The sequence below is a fragment of the Heterocephalus glaber genome, unplaced genomic scaffold (assembly GCF_053883595.1).
Source record: "Heterocephalus glaber isolate CG9 unplaced genomic scaffold, H.glaber_assembly_v1.0 deba00001452, whole genome shotgun sequence".
Taxonomy (NCBI): domain Eukaryota; kingdom Metazoa; phylum Chordata; class Mammalia; order Rodentia; family Bathyergidae; genus Heterocephalus; species Heterocephalus glaber.
In genome coordinates, this window is record NW_028258302.1 from 15,590,227 (window position 1) to 15,612,983 (window position 22,757).

At 41.1% G+C, this 22,757-nt stretch overlaps 1 protein-coding gene and 1 pseudogene across 7 annotated transcripts in view; one reads left to right on the plus strand and one right to left on the minus strand.

Moving 5' to 3' along the window:
• The window catches only part of Arid1a (AT-rich interaction domain 1A), an 87,672-nt gene that overhangs the window by 40,641 nt on the left and 24,274 nt on the right, over positions 1-22,757 (minus strand). For 5 of the 7 annotated variants that reach the window (XM_087215490.1, XM_087215488.1, XM_004850663.4 and 2 more), the window contains exons 2-4: positions 14,350-14,562; positions 12,029-12,481; positions 9,186-9,302 (exon numbers count right to left, since the gene is read on the minus strand). In XM_087215490.1, the coding sequence (XP_087071616.1) occupies positions 9,186-9,302; positions 12,029-12,481; positions 14,350-14,550 (771 nt within the window). In that variant the 5' untranslated portion in view covers positions 14,551-14,562. The remainder of the gene's footprint in view (positions 1-9,185; positions 9,303-12,028; positions 12,482-14,349; positions 14,563-22,757) is intronic. The other 2 variants (XM_021263121.2, XM_087215489.1) reach the window with 2 other exon arrangements.
• LOC101715101 (protein S100-A10 pseudogene) lies at positions 10,628-10,950 on the plus strand (annotated as a pseudogene).

A 22,757-nucleotide genomic window follows, 5' to 3' on the forward strand; every position in this document is an offset into this window, starting at 1 on the left:
TAGCTGCATATCTTTTGCCAGAATTAGTTCAACAGTTTAAATTATTCTCTTGCTTTCATACTCTCCTTTTCAAATCCTACTACCAATAGATCATTTTTGAAAAAATACTGTCTGTAGGCTTGTAAGATCAGATCCTAATGGGCTTACTTAGCCCAGCAGGGTGTGAACACCTCTGTGATCTAGCTTTCCTTCTTGCTATTCCCCACCAAGAAAGCCTGATCAGCACCCAAATACCTACATTCCATTCCCCATCCCTGCTTGGTCTCTGCACAAGCTGAACTTTTCCTTTTCAACCACTTAAATATACTCATGTCTACCTCATACTCAACTTGTTCCGTGATGACTTCCCTCAACAATTATGACATAAATGAATCATTGAGTTCACCAAACTGTGACAGCACACATTAGAACATTCAAGCACATGTCCTTCTGTTGTATGTGTATTTCACTAAGGAAACAGGAGGATCCTTAAAAACAGCAACCATGTCATAGTCAGTGACCCAAGTCAAATGCTTATCTAATGTCTTTTTTCCTTTTTATTATACCCATAACATCAGGGACAGAAACTTACTACATTTCAAATATCTCAATCTTCCACATCACAAAGGAAATTACATGTTGTCATGCCTAAACTTAACTCTATAAAAAAAAACAACAAAAAACTGGCAGCCAGGGATTTTAAAGCAGTCATGTAACTTCATCAGGACTGTTTTCTGGCAATTATGTTGAGGACAGACTTGGAAGTAAAAGGGGAAGAAAAGAAACAGAACAGCCCAAAGTCTGTGGCAAGACACCAGGTGAGAGGTAACCGGGACCTGGAAAAAAAAGGCAGCAAGGAAACACAGGAAATTGGATTTGAAAGCCATTTTTGAGGCAGACTAGGATATGATGACCAAATGAGTGTGGCTCCACTAATGGAAAGGATCCAATGATGAACACCACAGAGCAGAGGTGGAAAGCTCCCAGCAATAATGCTAACAGCATAAAAGCTCCCTTATACTTCACCTGCCTTGCAAGTGCAAGGTCCGAGTTTGATCCCTGGAACCGGGAAAAAAAAACACAACACATAAAAGCTGCCTTAACCCAGGGATACTTGAAGGCCACAACTCCAAGGCAGTATCAGCTCTTCCAAGCCTCTTTTCAACTCACAGCCTGCCTTTCAGATTACCAAAAGTACAAAGATAGTATGTAAGTCACTATTTTTCATTTGTTACCACTGTGTCCTCCTAGTCTAGTAGAAAAAAAAATTTTTTCTCTTTCAAGACTATACACCTTGGGCCGGGGATTTAGCTCAGTGGTTCTGGTGCCTGCCTTGCAAGCACAAGGACCCAAGTTCAATCCCCAGTACCAAAAAAAAAGCCAAGCATGATGGTGCATGCCTGTAATCCCAGCACTCAGGAGACTGAGGCAGAAGGATAGCTGCAAGTTGGAGGCCAGCCTGGGCTACGTGAGTTCAAGAACAGCCCAAACTGCATAGCAAGACCATGTCTCTCTTTCTCTCTCTCACACACACACACACACACACACACACACACACCTAGCTCAGTGTAATTCCAATTGTGGTTTATGAACTGGCAGCCTCAGTACTGCCTGAGAAACACAATTCTTGGGTCACACCTGACAACTAAACCAGAATCTCTCAGGTAGAATTTAGTGTTTTAATTAATCTCCAGGTAATTCTTAACGCATGCTAAAATCTGAGAAGCACTACCTAACTTATCCAGATCCAGGTTTTAAATTCTGTATTCTTTTTCCATTATTATCTCCACAGTAGAGTACTTGCGCAGCACATGAAAGAGCATAGGTTTTGATTCCCAAGAACTGCAAAACACACAGACACCCATCCATCTTAGGTACCATTCAAAATCAAATGTAAATTTACAGATATGCTCACTAAGAAAAACTAGGGAAGCATGTATCATTCTAGGGAAACTACGTATACTTGGATGAAGAAAAAAAAATTTTTTTTGCACTGCTGGGGAATTAAACCCAAGACTCATATGTGCTGGGTGAGCACTCTGCCACGGAGCTACAGCCCTAGCCCATCTTTTGGGTTTGTTTTTTTTTTTTTTGGTATGGGGGATCGAACTCAGGACCTTGCACCTGCAAGGCAGGCACACTGCCACTGAGCTAAATCTATGGCCCTTTTGGGTTTATTTTATTGAGATAGGGTCTCACTATGCAATCCAGGTTGCCCTTGAACTCATTATGTAGCCCAAGGTGGCCTTGAACTTGTAGTGATTCTCTTGCCTCAGCTTCCCAACTACCATTGCCTGGCCTTGGATGAATACTTTAAATAAAAGCTTTTATTTTTAAATTTTTTTTAATTAAAAAAAATTTTTTTGAGTCAGGGTCTCACTATGCAGTTCAGACTGGCCTTGAATTCAAAAGCAATTCTCACGCCTCAGCCTCCCTAGTGCTAGGATTACAGATATGCACCACCACACCCAGCTCCCTAAATAGCCTTTAAAGATGTAATTCCAAGTCTCTCAAAAATAACTATAATCAAAACTCAGATACTACTTTTCAGATGAGTCCCTCAAAGGTTTTGCAGCAAAAAGACAATTAAAGACCTTAATGAAAACACCTAGAGATCTGCTCATTTATCTCTTACAAAAGCTTTTCTTTGGGGAGGGTGGGGTAGTACTAGGGATTGAACCCAGGGATGCTCTAACACTGAGCAACATCCTAGTTGTTTTGGTTTTTTATTTATTTTATTTATTTTATTTTTATTTTTTTTGGTACTGGGGATCAAACTCGGGTCCTTGAGCTTCCATGGCAGGGGGCAAAACCACTGAGCTAAATCCCTGGCCCCTGGTTTTTTATTTTGAGACAAGACCTCACTGAATTGTCCAGACAGGCCTCCAACTTGTACTACTCCTGCCTCCTTCTCCCAAGTATCTGGGATTACAGACATGCACACCACTGCGCCTAGAAAGAACTTTCTTCTTTTTTTTCTTTTGTTTGTACCAGGGATTGAACTCAGGATCTTGCACTTTTGAGGCAGGTGCAGTAGAAAGAACTTTCTTAACATAAGGTCAAAATGTAAAACAAGATGGATGACAAACCCTAATCTCACCTCCAAAGGCCACTATTAGTAAGCATAAACACATTAATTTGTCCTCTATAATGTAGTTTGGGCATTTTAACAGTCTGTGGTGTTCACCTTGCCTTCTCAGTGGAAACAAGTTGGTAACATGGTTATGTTGTCCCAATCAGACATATACTTCCTGTGTGAGCATGTTATGGACACTGCTCAGGTTCATTTGTTCAAAGAGTGGGAGCCTACAATAGTGTTAGGCTCTGTGATGGCAATATAAAAGACAAAGCAAATCAGCCCTCACTGAGGGTACTAAATTACACTTGAGATAAACACTGACAAGGATAGATGCCAAGTCCACTAGACCAAAGGAACCTGACAAAATATGGATCTCCATACTTGGGCTACAAACCAGAATTTCTTGGGACACCTTCTAAGCTCATACCAATGCCTAAGCCCTACCCCAAGACCACAATCGGAACTCTCTCTTTTTTGATACTGGGGATTGAACTCCGGACCTTGCACTTGCAAGGCAGGTGTGGTGCCACTGAGCTAATAATCAGAACTCTTGAGAACCCTTGGCATTGGTTTGTTTGGTTTTTTTGGTACCGGGGATTGAAATTGGGTCCTTGCGTTTGCGCAGCACGCAGCAAAACCACTGAGCTAAATCCCCGGCCCAGGCATTGGTTTTTAAGGTGATCTATTCCCTCAGGTAGTTCTAACACACAGCCATGAGAAAACAACCACTGCTCATATGGTTAAGTGGGGAGAAGGGGGAGCACATAAGTCAGTAACAGTGCCTGCCTTCAAGGAGCTTACCATTTGATTAAGTAGGGCTTATCAGCAAAATGCTGTTAACCAGAAGCAAACAAAATTCAAATACAAGATAGTACCTCTCTGGGTATATGGAGGGAAAAGTGATCCTAGGGGGCTATATAAGGCTTTTACTTATGTAAGTATGGATTGGTTTCCAAAGATGAGTACTCAAGCATTAAATTATTCCTTGTAGCTGTTTGTATGTCTTAAAATATTGCAGCGCTTTTAGGTAAAATAAAAACTGCCTTTGATAGGAATGGTAGTACATGTCTGTCATCTCAGCTATTCAGTAGGTCAAGGCAAGAGAATCTCAAATTCAAGGTCAGCCTCAGGAGTATAGCAAGACTCTGTCTCAAAATAAATAAAAAGGACCAGGATGTAGTTCAGTGGTGAAATGGCCCTGAGTAAATTATTTAAGCTGTCTTGAAACTTAACTAGCAAAGTTTTCTGAGGAAATTATCTAAGTGCCATCCCTAGTCTTGCAGCATCAGAATCATAAACAAACTTGATAGGATTGCAAATTTTTAGGCCCAATTTCAGACCTACTAAATCAGAAAAATGGAATCTGTGTTTTTGATGCCTAGGTAATCAGATACAACTTAAAGATTTTAGGGGTTTTTTGTTATTGTTTGTTTTTTGTTTTGAGACAGGGTCTCACAATGTATTCTGGCCTGGCCTTGAACTATGTGGCCCAAGCTGGCCTTGAACTCATAGTGATTCTCCTGTCTCAGCCTCATGAATACTAGAATTACAGACATGCAACCCCATATCCAGCTAGATTTTATTCTAAGGCTAATGAAAAAGTAATTCAGGTTTTAAATACTAGGATAACATGATCAGGATACAGTAGCTAAATGGTTTGACATTAATAGCTAAGCAAAAGCTTCTCAGAATATGCCTTTAGAGCCAAAGTGAAGTGAATGAGAGAAGAGGGAGACGTGAAACTAGAAGAGCTGTTGTCCCAGGCAGCCTTGTATCTCCTCTGGTGCTAAACTCAGGATGCCCCATAAGTCCTTGGTGTTTTTTGTTTTGGTTTGGTTTTGGATTGTTCATTGAAATAGGGTCTCACTATTAGTCCAGGATGGCCTCAAACCCTCAACTCTCCTGCCTCATTATAAGCAAGTGCCACTGTGCCGTCATTAGTCCTTGTTTAGTGAAGGAATGCACTGGCAAACCTAGGGATCCTTTAACACAATTTGTTAAGAAAGGATAAAGGTTCTTGTAGGGAAATCCAATTTCTTATTTCTTCAGATATTACCATTTCTTAGCTTCGTTAGGCAAACCTAGGATCAAACCAAATTTTCAAAGAATAACCACCTTTTATTTCTTGGTCCAAGTAGCAGAAAAATAAAAAGCAATTCAAAAAGAAGATGCTTATTACCCAGCCAGCTTATCTCCCACAAGTAGCTTCTACCACAGAGCGAATGATGCATCTGAAAGAATCTATAGCAGCAGAGGACTAAACTTGGGAATATTCCTTGTTCTTGGGTTTCCCAGGAACAACCCTGCCCTGGGCCTAAAAGGTTGTCAATATCTTCACTTCAGGAGGAGAAATTAGAAGCTCTTGGATTACCAATCCTTAGAAAACACATGGAATACTTGTACATGAGCCTTCTCAGGATTGAAAATACCAAATACATTTCCATCAAAATTTGGGTCACCAGAAGCTGGGCATGAGGGTGCATGACTGTAATCCCAGCACTCTGGGAAACCAAGGCGGGAGAATCACAAATTCAAACCCACTCTGGACAACTGAACAATTAAAATCCTATCTCAAAAATTAAAAAAAAAAAAAATTTAAGAGGTGGAAATGTAGTTCAGTGCTAAACTCCCAAGTTCAACCCCAACTTAAAAAAAAAAAATAGGGCTGGGGATTTGGCTCAGTGGTTTTGCTGCCTGCTGCGCAAGTGCAAGGACCAGAGTTCGATCCCCGGTACCAAAAAAATAAATAAATAAAATAAACAGAAAAAAAGAAAAGAAAAAAACTTTCTAAACAGGAGCAACTTACAGCACTAACAGAAACTGAGGTTTCAGTTTCTTGCCAAAGTAACATACCACCCAGATTTAGCCTCAGACTATAGATGATGAGGGGGTGGCTACACATTTCTGACTGAATCAGGTTAAAAAGCACATTCCATACAAAGCTACTGTGATAAAAACAGCATGGTACTGGCAAAGAAACAGACCCAAGATCAGTGGAATAGATTAGAAGATGCAGAAACAACTCCAGACATACTCAGCCACCTCATCTTTGACAAAGGAGCCAACCACCCTCATTGGCGGAAAGATAGCCTATTTAATAAACTGTGTTGGAAAAACTGGATTTCAATCTGCCCAAGATTAAAACTAGACCCCTATCTATCACCATGCACTAAACTAAGATCAAAGTGGATTAAAGATCTAAATATTAAAACAGAAACACTAAACTTGCTGGAAGATAAGTTAGGTAGAACTCTTGAAGACACTGGCATTGGAAAAGACTTTATGAACAAAACCTCAGTAACACGGGAACCAGTGCAAAGAATCAACAACTGGGATCTCATCTTATTAAAAGCTTCTGCACTGCAAGAGAAACCACCAACAGAGGTAAGAGACGACCTACAATGGGGGAAAAAATTTTACCAGCTGTACCTCAAAGGACTACTATCTAGAATATATAAAGAACTGAAAAACAATCAGACCTCCTAAATTCAAAGACCCAATTCAAAAATAGGAATCTGAAATGAACAGACATTTCTCAAAGAAATAAAAGCAGCAAATAAACTTATGAAAAAATGTTCAACATCACTGGTCATTCGAGAGATGCAGATGAAAACAACACTGAGATTCCACCTCACCCCACAAAGAATGGCTGCTATCAAGAAATCAACCAATTAACAAATGCTGGCAGGGATGTGGGGAGGAAGGAATCCTTTTCCCTTGTTGGTGGGAGTACAGACTGGTACAACCACTGTGGAAATCAGTATGGAGATACCTCAAAGAACTAGGACTAGAGGTCCCATTTGACCCAGCTATTCCCCTGCTGGGTATCTTCCCAGAAGAATTAAAAGAATCATACCACAGCCATATATGTGCATCCATATTTAAAGCGGCACAGTTTGTAATAGCTAAAGCTCGCAAACAGCCCAAATGCCCATCAACTGGAAACTGGATAAAGAAGATATGGTTTTTTTTTTAATAAAATGGAGTACTACTCAGCCATAAAGAACGAGAAACTAGAGCCGGGGATTTAGCTCAGTGGTTTCAGAGCCTGCTGAGCAAGCACAAGGTCCTGAGTTCGATCCCCAGTACCAAAAAAAAAGAACGAGAAACTAGAGACATTTATAGCTAAATGGATACATATTGAAGCCACACTCTTAAGTGAAATAGGACACATATGTGTAAATACCGAATAGTTTCTCTAGTGTGAGAAACTGAAAGTGTAAGTAAGGATTAAAATGATTAAAACGAGTAACTGATAATTTGAAATAGGAAGAAAAGGTCCAAAGGGGTAGGGGAAGTGGGAGGGGAAGGGGAAAGGAAAGAAGGGAAAGGAAAAATTATGAGAAAAGGAAAAAATGGAAACAAAGTCTTTGTAAATAGGGAAGGGTGGAGGTGAAGACAGCACAGGGAATGGGGAAAAAATAAGAACCAAGATACATCATGTACAGGTACAAGCACCCAATGATAAACGTAAACATACTGTATACCTAAAATGTAACTATAAAAGAATTTAAGCAAAAAAAAAAAAAAAAGAAGCACATTTCAGTGAATTTAAGGATGCACAAAGATTGGAACAGGTGCTAATGAGAAGGGAACAAAGAGTGATGGCTTTATTCACAATTCTCCCCAGTTATTCAGTTGAGACAGTCAACAGTTTCAGAAGTACGATTCTGACAGTAGTTCTCATCCTGGCCTCAGAACCCAGTATTGAGTTAGCACCTCTGCAGACCCTGCCCTACTAAGATTGTCTTAGAAGTTTTTAGGGGAAGCCATAGGAAGTTTCATGATGAAGAGGGTTCCCATCTTCTATGTATTCCTTAAAGATCCAGAACCGCTTCTTCCAAGTCAGAATAACTAAAGAGCCAGGTTTCAAATCCAAGTTGAGCCAAAATTCAAAAAGACTCCAACCTGGCAGGTGTGGCAGAACTTTCATTTCATGACCAAAGCAGTATTTATAATGGAAGATTTCCTACGTTCCAACCAAATAGATTGCAGAGAGTAGCCTATTTTATTGCTGTTCCCAAAAGATTAACTTTCACAGGCTGAGACTTTACCCACATGTAGTGGTAGAACTAAAGCTAAGAATTAACATTCGTACAACCAGCTTAGCATGAAACACTTGGTATTAACTCTCTTTCAGTTATCAGGCAGACCCTGTGCCGAGAGATGATTATAATGGCTGGCACGTAAGCACTTACCATCCACCAAGCTTTCACCTCTCTAATAATCTATTTAATGTTAATCACTACTCCAAGGAAGTGGGTACTTTAGGTTCATTTTACAGATAATGAAAACTAAGGCACAAAGAGGTTAAGTGACTTGCTCCAGGCTACAGAGTCAGTGGTAGAATCAAGATCCAGACTCAAGAACTCTGCTCATTCATCAGACTGTATCATCATTCTCAGGATATGGCCAGTCCATTCCAAAAATAAGCAGTTGATTCCATAAGACACCTGGCCCACTACTAGCAAAAGCACCCATTCACACAAAACCACAATGAGAAAATGACTTTTATTCCACCCATGCACAATGTGACAATGCATGCTTGAATATACTTAAGAATCTTACCTCCTGAACTCTAAGCCAAAAACCTAAAAATTAAGCCCTCAAGAGTATGGTTGAAAAATAAAATGGAGAATGTTCTCAACTTTGAGTGAGAGAAGGCAGTACTTTTAACATCTCCATTTTCTTTGTCCTTCATGTAGGTCTATGTCTAAGAGGCCAAGATTTTTATTTTATTTACTTTTTTCTCTTTCTATTTTTTTTTTTTTTTTTTTTTGAGACAGGGTCTCGCTATGTAGTTCAGGCTGCCCTTGAACTCATAGCAATCCTCCTGCTTCAGTTTCCCAAGTGCTGGGATTACAGGTGTGTGCCACCATGCCCAGCAATCCAAGGGGGAAAAAAACCCAAACCAAAACACTGAACAGATGACAAACCGATTCCCTGGGCAGGTAGGCAGAACAGACATTCTCTAAGGTCAGTATATGAATTCCTAATATAATTTTGAATCTGAATTCAAGGACCTGAATTCATTTAGATCAATACCACCAAAACACTCAACCAGAAACTGGTTTTTGCTAGCACCCACTCTGCCCCTTCACCTTTTGAGGGTGGCAGAAATACTCACAGGCAAGCTGGAGGGTCTTGACTGAAGGCTCAGGTTCATATCTTCCTGCCCTCCTTTACTGGAGGTCATTGAGGGAGCTGATGATGCCTGAGACCCAAATGAATCTTGAGAAAGCTCCTTAAAAGAGAAAGACAAGGGCCGGGAATTTAGCTCAGTGGTTTTGCCGCCTGCTGTGCAAGCGGAAGGATAGAGTTCAATCCCCGGCACCAAAAAAAAAAAAAGAGAAAGACAAGCCAGGGATTTAGCTCAGTGATTCCGGTGCCTGCCTTGCAAGCGCCAAAGTCATGAACTCTATCCCCAGTACCAAAAAAAAGAAAAAAAAAGAGAGAGAGAGAAAAACAAAAGCCATGAAGGTCTGGAGGGCCTGGTAGTGATAAACCAGACAAGCTTACTTCTCAATGAAAGAGCTATAGGACTCTCTCACACAGGTGAATTGGGTGCTAGAGAAAACACAATTGTGTGTGATATTATCTGAAGACAGAAAAATCTAAGCTGTGGCTCTTAAGAATGTCTATAGTAGACCCTGATGGAATTATTATTTTTTTTTTTTTGGTACCAGGGATCATACTTGGGACCTTGCACTTCGAGGCAGGTGGCAGAACCACTGAGGTAAATCCCCGGCCCCTGATGGAATTATTATTGCTCACCAATTTCTACCCACAGGGTGCTGTTTCCCGGGATTAAATGCTAAAATCTGGCTAGCTACACATTGTACCTATCAAGGGATAAGACCAATTAATTTATTTTTTTCACTTTTATTAGTGCATGTTTGCAGTGTATAATGATTCATTCATTGTGGAGAGTTGGTACATGGGCATAACAGATTCTATGTCCCCTTTCTTTTCTTCCTCTTTCTCCAGCCACCTTCTCTCCATCTTCTCCCCCCCCACCCCCATACCGGGGATCGAACTCAGGACCTTGCGCTTGCAAAGCAGGCGATGATGCCACTGAGCTAAATCCCCAGCCCTCTCTCTCCATCTCTTGATGGATGTCTTTTCCATTTGAGAAAGATCTGTCTCCCTATTTCCTATTATCCATCTTTTATTTTGGTCTTTAATTTATTTATATTTGGGGTTTCTCATATAAGAGAAACCATGTGCTAGATATTGAAGCTCAGGTGTTTAATTTATTTCACTTAACATTATGATCTCAAGGTGCAGTCTATTTTCCTACAAATGACTCAAATTTATCCTTCTTTATAGCAGAGTAGTACTCCACCAACCACATTTTCATCTGTTCATCTGTTGATATAGGTCACTTCCAAAATTTAGCTGTTATGAATTATGTTGATAAAATCATGGTTATGCATGTATCACTGTAATAAGAAGTCTTTAACTCTCTGAGATCAACTAATAAAAAAATAAATAACTCATACTAGAGCCTCTGCATTAAATGAATATTTCTGGCTGCCGCCCACCTGCCACCCACTACCCACAGCTCGAGAGCCCCGGTTTCAACAGACTTCACCAAAATGCCATCCCAAATGGAACACACCACGGAAACCATGATGTTTACATTTCACAAATTTGTCGGGGACAAAGGCTACTTAACAAAGGAGGACCTGCGGGTACTCATGGAAAAGGAGTTCCCTGGGATTTTGGAAAATCAAAAAGGTCCTCTGGCTGTGGACAAAATCATGAAGGACCTGGACCAGTGCCGAGATGGCAAAGTGGGCTTCCAGAGCTTCTTTTCACTAATCGCAGGCCTCACCATTGCATGCAATGATCATTTTGTAGTGCACATGAAGCAGAAGGGAAAGAAGTAGGCAGAATTGAACATTTTACTCCTGCCCAGATGAGAGTTCTCCCAAAGAGCCACTTACGGAATCTGCCCCTCAGTTTCCCCATGCATAAAGATTTCATGAGCAGATCAGGACCCTTAGAAAATGTACAAATAACATCACTGGACAAGCAGAGAAAGGAAAGATAAGCTTTTGATTTTTATATTGTTTGCATCCTCTTGCCCTCAATAGTCTTTTTAAAATAAATAAATAAAAATAAATGAATATTTCTTCCTTCAAAGACACTACCTTGGGACAAGAGATTTATTCCAACAATAATATCACCAGAGCACAAAATCTTTAGTGGACTTGTCATCATTCAGCCGTTTCTTCTCTCTTGGCTCTATAAATAATAAGCCCAGGGCTAGGGATTTAGCTCAGTGGTTCCGCTGCCTGCCTCGCAAGAGCAAGGTCCCAAGTTCGATCCCCCATACCAAAAAAAAAAAAAAAAAAAAAAAGCCCAGATTGCTATTTGTAGACTTCATTATCTATACTTTGTTTTCCAGACCTACCTCCAAATGAATTTTTGTTATTTTCCAAAATCAAATCCATTCTCAAAAGGTAAGATTTGCCACCACTGAATAATGTGGTATTGGCTCTAATACTAATTTCAAATGCCTTCATACAAAATATTTTGAGCAACAACAGAATGGAATGGCAGTAAGAATGAATTATAGTACATACAGACTCGCAAAGTGACTATTTTGAAAAAAAAGATCAGTCACTTGATGCTCAGGTTCTGAAATGAGGGCTTTAAAGGAAAAAGTGTGTGTGTGTGGGGGGGTTATATAAGTCCTATTACCTCTAATTTCTCATCTGTCTATGCAATTTTCCATTGTCCTATTTCTTCATCAGTAAGAGGAGCTATAAGTCTTTATGCAGTTAAGAAGGTTATGCCTTTATTAGTTCAATCAATCTAGTTAGCATGTTTACCCAGAGTTTAATTGGTTTTTAAGTGCACATCCGAGAAGTAATTTATATGGCAAAGTTCTCACGACACCAACCTCCACACTGTCTGTGGCCATACACAGAGAAGGGCAAGAGGAGGGGGCGGGCACCTTACCTGTGGTGGAGGGAAGCGCTGCTGGGAATAGGCAGTTTGCTGGGGCTGCTGAGACTGGGGCTGAGGATATGCAGCCTGCTGGGAAAGCGTTGAGGATGCTGGCTGCTGAGGTTGCTGCTGCTGGTAAGGAGACTGTGCCTGTGGCTGTGAGTAGGGAGGCTGGCTCTGGGGGTGCTGCTGTGTCGTAGACTGCTGAGAGGGGTATGGAGTTGGAGACTGCTGATGTGGAGGTTGGGATGGCTGCTGGGAATATGGAGGCTGAGAAGACTGGAGTTGTGGTGGCTGAGATTGCGGCTGCTGCTGATATGAAGGTTGGGCGTGAGGGGTCTGGGGTGGTGGTTGCTGGGAGTAGGGTGGCTGCTGTTGCTGGGGATGAGGACTTTGCTGGTTGTAATATGGAGTCTGGCCCTGCTGACCATACCCGCTGGGGCCTTGTTGTCCATAAGGAGGAATCTGTAGGAAAGAAAAAGATACTCTTAGCACTGACTCTCTCTTAGAAAAATACAGGTGACATATTCATTTGAAGCTATGCCCTGAAGACTGATACAGAAATCAGGCAATACAAGCACCAACCTAAAAAGGCCTAAGAACAATGGCCAAACTTGACTGTTAGTTGGTTTGTTTACATATCAACTATATTTACCCATTGAAAATTTATACTACAAAATATCTGGGCAACTTACATGAGTTCAAGAACAGCCATTTTTTTTATCAATGAGCCTATTCTTTTTATCATAGCTTAGAGTCTTTATAAGTGTTAGGAATTTATATTACAGCCACAACAAAGATTCAATAGCAGCTTGGCTCAGCCAACTGAAAACCTAGGTTTATTAACCCACACCAAACAAATCATTAAGCTACTTTGGTTCTCTCTCTTTTTTTTTTTTTTTCTTCTCTCTTCATTTTAAAAATATTTGAGGGCCTACTTGCTTACTTATGCCAGGCACTATTTTAAGCACTGGGAATATGTCTGTTAAGTAGTACCATGCTCTCCACCTCGAAAATTCCACCCTATGTCTCCTCAATTTTCTTCCTCAGTGGTAGAACTCTTGCCTGAATATGCTAGGCCTTAGGTTCTATCCCCAATGCTGTAAAAACAAATACAAAACAAGTGACAGTATCTCATTTTCTGTATTTAACGGCATTCTTTGCTTCAGTCTTATAAGTAGTTTTAGGTTTCATAGTCCTATGTCTCACCATTTCAGTACGTGTATTGGTCAGATATAAATGGTAAAAAATTCTGTCAATGCAAAAAAATGCAATAAAAAGATAACAATGCAGGGCAAAAGGTGTTGGTAGAGCACTTGCTTAGCAAGCATGACACCCTGGATTTGATATCTAGCGTCATTAAAAAAAGAAAAAGAGGGCTGGGGATTTAGCTCATCGGTGCTGCCACCTGCCTCGCAAATGCAAGGTCCTAAGTTCAATTCCTGGTACCAAAAAAGAAAAAAAAGAAAGAAAGATATTGCTGTGGATGATCAGACAAAAGAGGAGAGGAAATCTTAAAATTTCTAACAGCATTGTCAACATCTTTATTGTTCAATCTTCCCTTTCTCTTCCACTTCCAGTCCTTCCTAATCGTTTTTAACCCAGACAGCTGACATACTGAAGGTCTTGAAAAACATGAAGGGGCTCTTCTGTCTCCAGGATGCATGGCATGAATGGTCTTCTTTGTACTAGCAGTGGACAGGTGCTCAGGCACTGCCTCTTTCATTTTACCTTCTTTAGAGAGCAACACTCAGTGGTACAAGCAGGCCAGCCAAGTCAAGAAAAAAAGATGGGATGGGTATATGGAGTGGTAGAGCATGTGCTCAAAATATGGAAGGCACTGGTTCGATCCCCAGCACTTATCAAAAAAAGGAACACATTCGCCAGGTGTGGTGGTGTATAGCTGTGATCCCAGGAGGCTGAGGCAGGGAGATTGCTGTGAGTTCAAGGGCAGCCTGGGGTACATAGTGAGTTCAAGGCCAGCCTGAACTACACAGTGAGACTTTGTCTCAAAAAAAACAAAGAAAAAAGGGACACACACATATACACACACTCAAATGACATATACAGCTTACTGTGACGAGGGAGCACTCATCTTTGGAGCATACACAAGCTAGTGCTCCCACAACCTTGGCCCTTATTAGTAACTAGCTGAGGGCCAGGGATTTAGCTCAGTGGCTCCACACCTGCCTCACAAGCACAAGGTCCTGAGTTCGATCCCCAGTACCAAAAATAAAAAAGTTTGGAAGCCAAGGATATATTCTGATTCTATGGCTCAACAGACCAGATCCCGAACAGAAACAAGAGTCAAAGTAATCAAGGTCACTGTCTACCTGCTGTGCATAAGAGAGGCCACCCATGGCACTCTGCGCCCGGCTCTGCATGGTCATTGGGTACCGCTGCGGAGTCTGGGACCCATATGGCTGCCCTGGATACCCATGTCCTTGCTGAGGTCCTGAAGGAGGTCCCTGTTGTTGTGAGTATGGGTTAGTCCCGCCATATGGCTGAGGTCTCATCTTGCCCATCTGATCCATTGGACTGGATGGCTACAAAATAAAGAGCATTTCATTAACCTGAAGCTTTTACGACCTCTGGACAACATAAACATATAAGCTAAGTACTGAGATCTTTTGAAGTCTGTATGCCACATAGGAAATGAGTTACTATGAAAAAGTAAGGGAATATACCTACATAACTGTTGAATAAGTCACTTAACCCCCCTGAGAAACTTGATTTTATATGTAAAATAAAAACACCACCTTTTTGTGAAAGAACCTTATGAACTAAAAACTACTTTGTAAATGTAGTAACTACTGGAGTTCAAGGGATAGGCCAGGTGTAGAGCAATGAATATATGCCCTCTATAGTACAGAAATGAGAACAAAAGCCTTTCTGTTGGGACAGGATATGGCTGCTATGCACTGCTATGACCTTGTTCAACAATATCAGAACTGATACTTTAATACTATGACTGGGAGTTCAGATGAACAGCATACAGATGTTTCTAGTCTTCCAACCATGGAATTTTCTTTCCCTTTGTACATTTGTGGCCTGTGTACACAATGGCACAAGCAGTCATGCTTTCTTCAAATAAGCATTAGACTAACAGTCCTTGTTAGTTAGAAGGAATAATAACTCTGAATTTAGAACCTAGTTCATCTCAGATGAAAAGTTCATTTTCTTTAATATGCAAGAGTTTGAGGACATAGGGAAATAAAAAATTTGTTTCTTTAAAGAACAAGATACATATAGCCAGGCATGATAGTGAAGGCCTGTAATCCCAGCACCTGGGGGGCTGAGGCAGGAGGATTCCAAATTTGAGGACAGCCTGGACAACTTAGGAAGACTCTGTCTCAAAATAAAAAAGTTGATTGGGAATATAGTTCAGTGGTAGAGTGTTTGCCTAGCATGTCAGAGACAATGGGTTCCCCTTGGTACAAAAACAAAACAACAATAAAAGCAGTACAGCACTACCAACAAAAGTTCAAAATTCAAATCACTGGCATTTGTCTATAAACATAGCTTTCTTCTCAGTTTTTTATGGAGCAATAATTCAATCAACTCAACACTTTTGGGTATGCCTTTATCCTATTATAGCTGCATAGGACAAAGCCAGAAAAGCCACAGCACTCTTTCTTCTGCCAGATACCTACTTCTACTGGAGATGTGGAAGGGAAGAGAGGACTTCCCTAAACACCTCTTAGATATAACCAGAGAGTAGGCTTGGGCCTGACATAAAACTTGAAACAATCTTTTATTTATTTGAATGCGAGTTATTTATTTACTTATTTATTGGCACTGGTGATCAAACCACTACATGTTCTACCATTGAGCTACATTCCCAGCCCTCTATTTTGAGACAGGGTCTCACTAAATTGCCTAGGTTGGACCTGAACTTGCAATCCTCCTGCCTCAGCCTCTCAAGTGCTTGGATTACAGGTGTGCACCAACATGCATGGCTGAAACTGATCTTAAATTAGAGATGTAGGACAGATACAGATTAGTATTCCATAATATCATTAACTCTCAAGTAAAATTCAGTGGTTCTCAAATTTTAACATTTATCACAAATGCTCAAGAGTGGGAGGACCACGCTCAGAGTTTCTGACTCAGTAGGTTCAAGATGCAGCCTAACTATAACAAGTTTCCAAGTGATGCTGACACACCTGGTCCAGGGACATTTTATGAACCAATGGTCTAGATTATCCCTAGAATCCCTTCTAGTTGTTACTCTATAATTAATAAATTATTCTATAATTTTTTAAGTGTATAAGGTTTTTTTCCAGGCAGGCGGCGGAACCACTGAGCTAAATCCCGGGCCCTCTATAAGGTTTTTTTTTTATGTGTATAAGACCTTAAGGAAAAACAAAATTTCCAAAATAAAGGAGGGGCATCCAAACAATACCTTTTCTTGTCTAGCATGTGCAAAGTTATGGGTTCAATCCCCAGCACCACAAAACAAAACAAACCCAAACAACTAGTTGTCTACCCCTCCTCAAAGAATGCTACTAAGAACAAGCAGCCTGTAATTCCAACACTCTGGGATGCTGAGGGAAGAAGATCCCAAATTCAACCTCAGCCTGAGGCAACTTAGTAACTTACTGAGACCTTGTTTCAAATTAAAAAAGAAAAGGGGTTGGGGAGACCACGAGGACTGGAGACCTGGGGATGTAGCTCAGTACAAAGTCCCTGGGTTCAATTCCCAGTATGTCCCACTAAGTTACAAAACCTACTGAGTTTTGTAACAGAGGAAGTAGAAATATCATAAAAGAAAATGACTAAGATGATACTCCACAATGGCTGTTTTTCCAAATATTGAGACAAGGGGATAAGCAGAGTTTTCTTTTAAGCTACTAAAATCTCAACTAAAATGATAACAATGAGGGCCAGGGATTTAGCTCAGTGGTTCCACCGCCTGCCTCGGAAGCGCAAGGTCCCAAGTTCAATACCCCGTACCAAAAAACAAAAGAAAAAAAAAACAACCTGCCTACAATGATAACAATGAGAGTACTCCTCTCCCTAACTGTAGAGAATCATAGTAAAACTGCCCCAAGTTACTACTCTATGTCAGTGTTATTAAAGGGCCATTACCAGTAACCCTAACAATTTTTATCCAAGTCCTGCATCCATATCAGCGCCTCCCAATAATGTATGCTGTCTTCCCCAATACGCTTGGCAATGCAGCTCTGTAAAGAGCTTGAGAGCTTCCACAGCCGTATCACACCAAGATCTTCATCTCATACTGCAGCTTCTATCTATGTGGTCCCCAAGTGAAAATACATTTGCTGAACAGACAGACCAACCTGCTTGGTGTCAGTCTAGGCCTCCTCACAACATGAGGGGCCCTCATTACCACGGTTGCTATGAAGCTTCCAGAGCAGTATTTATTAGCTGGGGCTACAGATCAGAATATTCTGTGAAGCTTCACAAATGCCTGGGCCTCTCCCTAGAGATTCCAATTTAGTGGGTCTGGGAGCTCTTGGGATTCTTCCTGGTTCTTCCCTTAAGATCCTTGAATGATTCTGATGTATACTATTAGCTGAGAACCAGTGATCTAGAGAAGAACTGTTCAATTAATTTTTCTGTGATGTGTGAATATTAAGTACTTCATGTGTGTTTTGTTTTTTTTTTGTACCGGAGATCGAACTCGGGACCTTGCGCTTGCAAGGCAGGCACCAGAACCACTGAGCTAAATCCCCGGCCCCATTAAGTACTTTAAATATAATATATGACTGAGGTACTGGACTATTTTTATTTACCCTTAACTTAAATTCACAGTGGCTAGTGGCTATCTTAACAATGCAGTTCTATATCAATGTTTCCAAGTTACTCTCACCATTCACTACTTAATAATGCCGCCAAACTTCATGCTTGTCAAATCCTGCACAGTATCATCACAAAGAAAGAGCAAAGAGTGTAGTAATTTTGCAAAGACTTTGGTTCAAATTCTAACTTTTTTCACTAATCTTGAATGAATCAGTTGTTCATCTAAAATGCACTTAACAGTTCAGTGTGGTGGCACACACCCATGATCCTAGTACTAAGGAAGCTGAGGCAGAAGGATCACAGTGAGCTCAAGGCCAGCCTAAAAACTACTGTATACAGCAAGAACCTGGCTCAAAAAAAAAAAGCACATAACAAACTTTGTATATTGCTAGGTATTTAAATATCCAATAAATGGGGGCTATTATTAATAATAATAAATTTTGTTTCTACCTGACTCTACAGTGTGGTTCAGTTCTACACAGCTTTTCAGTGTTGTTTCATCATCCCCCAATACTGTAAATGTCCAGGTGCATGCAATGGGACCTTACCCTGTCTCCTTGCCTATAACGGTTTCTAGCAGCAGAAACTCTAACTCTCAATATGAAGCAACTTCTCACATTTTCAGCTTTGATCTCTCATGTCCCACCACTAACCCCCCACCCCTATTGGGGATTGAACCCAGGGCCTTCAAACTTAGTTACATCCCTGGCCCATTTTATATTTTGAGACAATGTCTCACAAAATTGCCTGAGTTGGGCTCAAACTTGCAATCCTCCTGCCTCAGCCTCACACGGTGCTAGAATGACAGGTGTGTGACAGATACTATGCCCAGCCAACCTCATACTTCTAAATGTCCTATTGTAAATGCAGTCAACATCATAGGCTTAACAATTGTAGCTAGCTAGTCCAACAAGCTGCATTTCTTAAAACTAAGTCCTTTTTTGGAGTGGGGAGAGGGGGGTTTTTGCTCCCTAAGTTCCCCAGATTGGTCTTGAATTCCTGGGTTCAAATGATCCTCCTGTCTTGGCCTCAGGGTAGTTGGAACAATAGATGTGCGCCACTGTGCCTGGCTAAGACTAAGTTCTGGGAAACTAGAGTCCAGATATTCTATCTTCAAAGTCCTCCTAAGTACTCAAGTGCAGAACTACAGATCAGTAATTCTAAGTGGATAAGACATAGTATGGGCAGAAACCCCAGATCAAAACATCAGCCACAAGTCCAGAAGAACACCCTAAACCTAACCCTAAAATAGGTTGACTTCCAAGGACAGAAAAAAATTAGTGTTAGGTATGGTGGCATATGTTTTATAGTACCAGCTGCTCAGGAGGCTAAAGCAGGAGGAACCCCAGTTTGAACCCTGCCTAGACAACTAAGCAAGATTCTGTCTCAAAAAAAAAAAAAAAAAAAAAAAAAGAGGTCTGGAGATATAGCTCAGCACTCCCTGGATTTAATCTCATTAACACATACACAAAGAAAATCTGGACTGGACTGACACAGAAGAGGGGGAGAGTACAACAGTTGTGAGAGAATAAGTACATTTTAAGAATAGCCATCCTATACTACAGGGGATTTCAAAATTGCACAGGCATCCCCAAACACTGTTTAAAAGTAAAAGGCTAAAAGCAAGGCATCTTTTCCTCTCACATCAGGGAGCCTGTAGGCCCAAATGAATTCAGCTACTGACTTGAAGGCTATAAAGGATTCAAGACATCTCCAGCCTCAACTTTAGGAAATCTTTGCAGCCGAAGAAATTATTTTTCTAAAAATAAAAACATTTCCTTTTTCTGGTCATCAGATTTCTGACTCTAACTCCTCACCAAGGCTTATAATCAAGAGAATATATGGCTTATTTAGCAAACTCAAATATATTTAGTTCAAACAATATTATCCTGGTCTCATGTCAAAGATAAATATCTGCTCATATCAGAAGAGGAGGAGGGCAGGGATCTAACTCACACTTCTGACACTTAAAAAAACCGTGGAAATTTGGTAATTTGCAGCTATAGATGAAATGCTACCAACCAATCTCTCATAACAAAGAAGGATCTTAAATCTTCACTAATCACTTTTATTGGAAGTAACAATTTTAGAATAGAAAAATCCCTACTACATGCAAGATAGAAAAGCCAGTATCAACATTCTGCAGACACACGGCAGAGGATAGGAAAACACCAAACTGTAGCTGCAAAGAGCCAGAGATTTCACTCTGGGAAGACAGAGAGGAAATCCTTTCAATGGGAAACCACAGGAATAGATTACTGTGATTAGACTTCAAAAGCAAAGACTCTGCCACAGAGACACATAATTGAGAGGAAAATGCTGCCCCTAGATCATGGAAGTCAGGCCCCCTGCTATATACTCTCCTGCATTCATTAAAAAAAAAAAGTTTAAAAAAGTGGAAAAGAAAACTCATCTCCATCTACCATTTATCTCCTTCCAGATCACTAGCCATGTTATAAAGTGCCTGCTAAATGAAATGCATCAAAAGATGCAGTTTAAGGGCATCAAAGGCAAGGATGCCTGGCAGGGATGTCTTTCTGAATATATTCAGAACAAAACAGCTTGTGGACTAACCACTTGCATACAGTTCCCCTGCTCCAAGCAAATAGAATTACAAGCCTCTCCTAACCAGTTAGCTACTGGAATCTCTTACAACTCTTATTGTGCCAAGAAAGCCACAATCATTTTTGGAGGCTGCTGATATGTAACAGACAAAACTTTAAGGTCTATCCAGTCTAAGCGTCATATAACCAAAAGTGATCAGTTTCTGGATACTCATAGACTACCTACAGCTGCAAACCCTCCATGTGACCATGAATGACTGAAGAGAAAGTAGGGAAAATGGCCAAGCTCAAAGACTTCCAGGCTTGGTGAGTTACCTTTCACCCAAGTGACACTACACTGTATAGTTAGTGGCACTAGGAAAGAGAAACAGTCGGGTAACAGTCCAAGAGAGGAAAGCCTTAGACTTATTCCAAAGACACAGACAGGAAGTGGTCAGGCAGCAACCTCAAGGGGGCAGATTTAGTATCTAACAATGCCAAGAACTAGGAGTAAGAGGGATGAGCCAGGGCTAGCAAAAAGGTGTCCTTCAGAATGGAGAGGTCTTAACCACAACTTACATACTTGTTCTATATCACCCTAAACGCCAACTAGTTGGGGCCAGCATAAACCTAGAGGCGTAACCATGGATTTTGGACATTTAAAAATTACTTCTTACTTCTGTGTTTTGAATTTATTCCTGGCCAGATTTGTTGTATGACTTTTAATAATAACAATAAAAAAATGCATCCCTGGCTCTTTAACCGAAAGAACCCCCTAATTGATTCCCACAGTAATTAACCTGCATTTTACCTCAGAGAGCGGTAGTTAAGGAAGTCGGCACTGCTATTTATAACTCATCTCAAATTGAGGGCAGACTGCCTAAAATCTAACACATCCCAGCTGTACTCCTGTTTGAACTGGGGCCAAGGGAATTTTTTAAAGCAATCTTGGCACGGAATGAATGACACCAACAGTATGAGAGCGCGAGTGGTTGTGTTGTGGTGACGTAGTATTGGAGGTGGAATGGGAGAGGGGGGCCAGTGTACTGCGATCCCTCTCATGCATGCCTGCTGCTTGCTGGGTCCCAGTACAGTAAGCTGGGAACTGCCCACTGAGAGCCAAACACAGGAAAAGCCTTTTCCTGTGGAAAGCCTTGAAGTGAGAAACACATGGCTAATCTGCATAAACTCGAAGCCACACCGCCCCTGCCAGGAAGGTTAGCGCTTGTAATCTCTGGCCATGAAGCTGGATGCCTGGGAGGACTTGGACTGGCGCCTGATAACCCAGAAAGAGCTGAGAGAACAGATGGGTAAGGACCCCAGCAGAAAACAGCCTCAGGTCACATGACTCGCCACATGGCCCTGCCAGCACAAACTATTGTCTGGCTGTGTATCTCCTATACAAAGGCACCCGGCCTCTGCTTCCTGTGATTCCAGGGACAGGCGGCAGCTGTTGATCCAGTTCCCGCAGGGGACCCTCCCCTGTTAAGCAGCATTCCAGGGAGGGACAAATAAAAAAGTTAAGCCCTCTCCCAACCAACAAGCTTTCACTTTCCTGCCAGTTCCACAGGGCTCACTTGGCTCTTAGGACAGAGTAGATGTCCACAAAAAGAATACCCTTTGTACCCTGGTACCCATGAGTTGACCAACATAAATCATTTCCATTGTCCCTACTCTATCCCAGCCACAGACACTGGTATCTAATGCCCCCTTATCTTTTTACTTTTGTTTCTCCACCACATCATGGCTTTGAAGACTATTCAAAAGACCCCTCCTCTATTGAAAAGAAACACTCCAGAAACCTGCCTGTTTTAGTTCTATCCTCACTCTCTACTTTGTCTCCTAAAATAAGCAGTCTACTTTTTTTTTAAAAAACAGTGATTAAACATGATTGTTTATGTGACCTGGGACAATAAGAGATCCCCAACCTCTTATCTGGCCTCATCAGACATCATTAAAGAATTTTTTTCCCCTTGTACTAGGGATGGAATCCAGGGGCTTGCACATGTTTGGCAAGTACCTTACCAATGAACTAGATAGCTCCCAGCCATTTTTATTTCTTATTCTGAGGCAGGATCTCACTAAATTGCCCAGGCTGGCCTCCAACTTGTGATCCTCCTGCCTCCACTTTATGAGTATTGTAGTTGGTTGGGATTATAGGCATGTACCACTGGGCCCAGCTAAAGACTTCCTGAAGCTAGTTTGATGACAGGAAAACAAAAATTTCATCAGATATACCAACTGACCCAGTGAACCAAACTCACTCAGCCTATGATTCTTATCACTTGTAACCTAGGAACCGCATCCCAACTTTCTACTTCACAAGAGACAGAAAACAATCTTCTATTCTAGTTGTACTTCATTCAAATTCAGAATGAGTCACTTTTTCCATGAGAAAAATCACTAACAACTGGTTAACAACTACAACCACC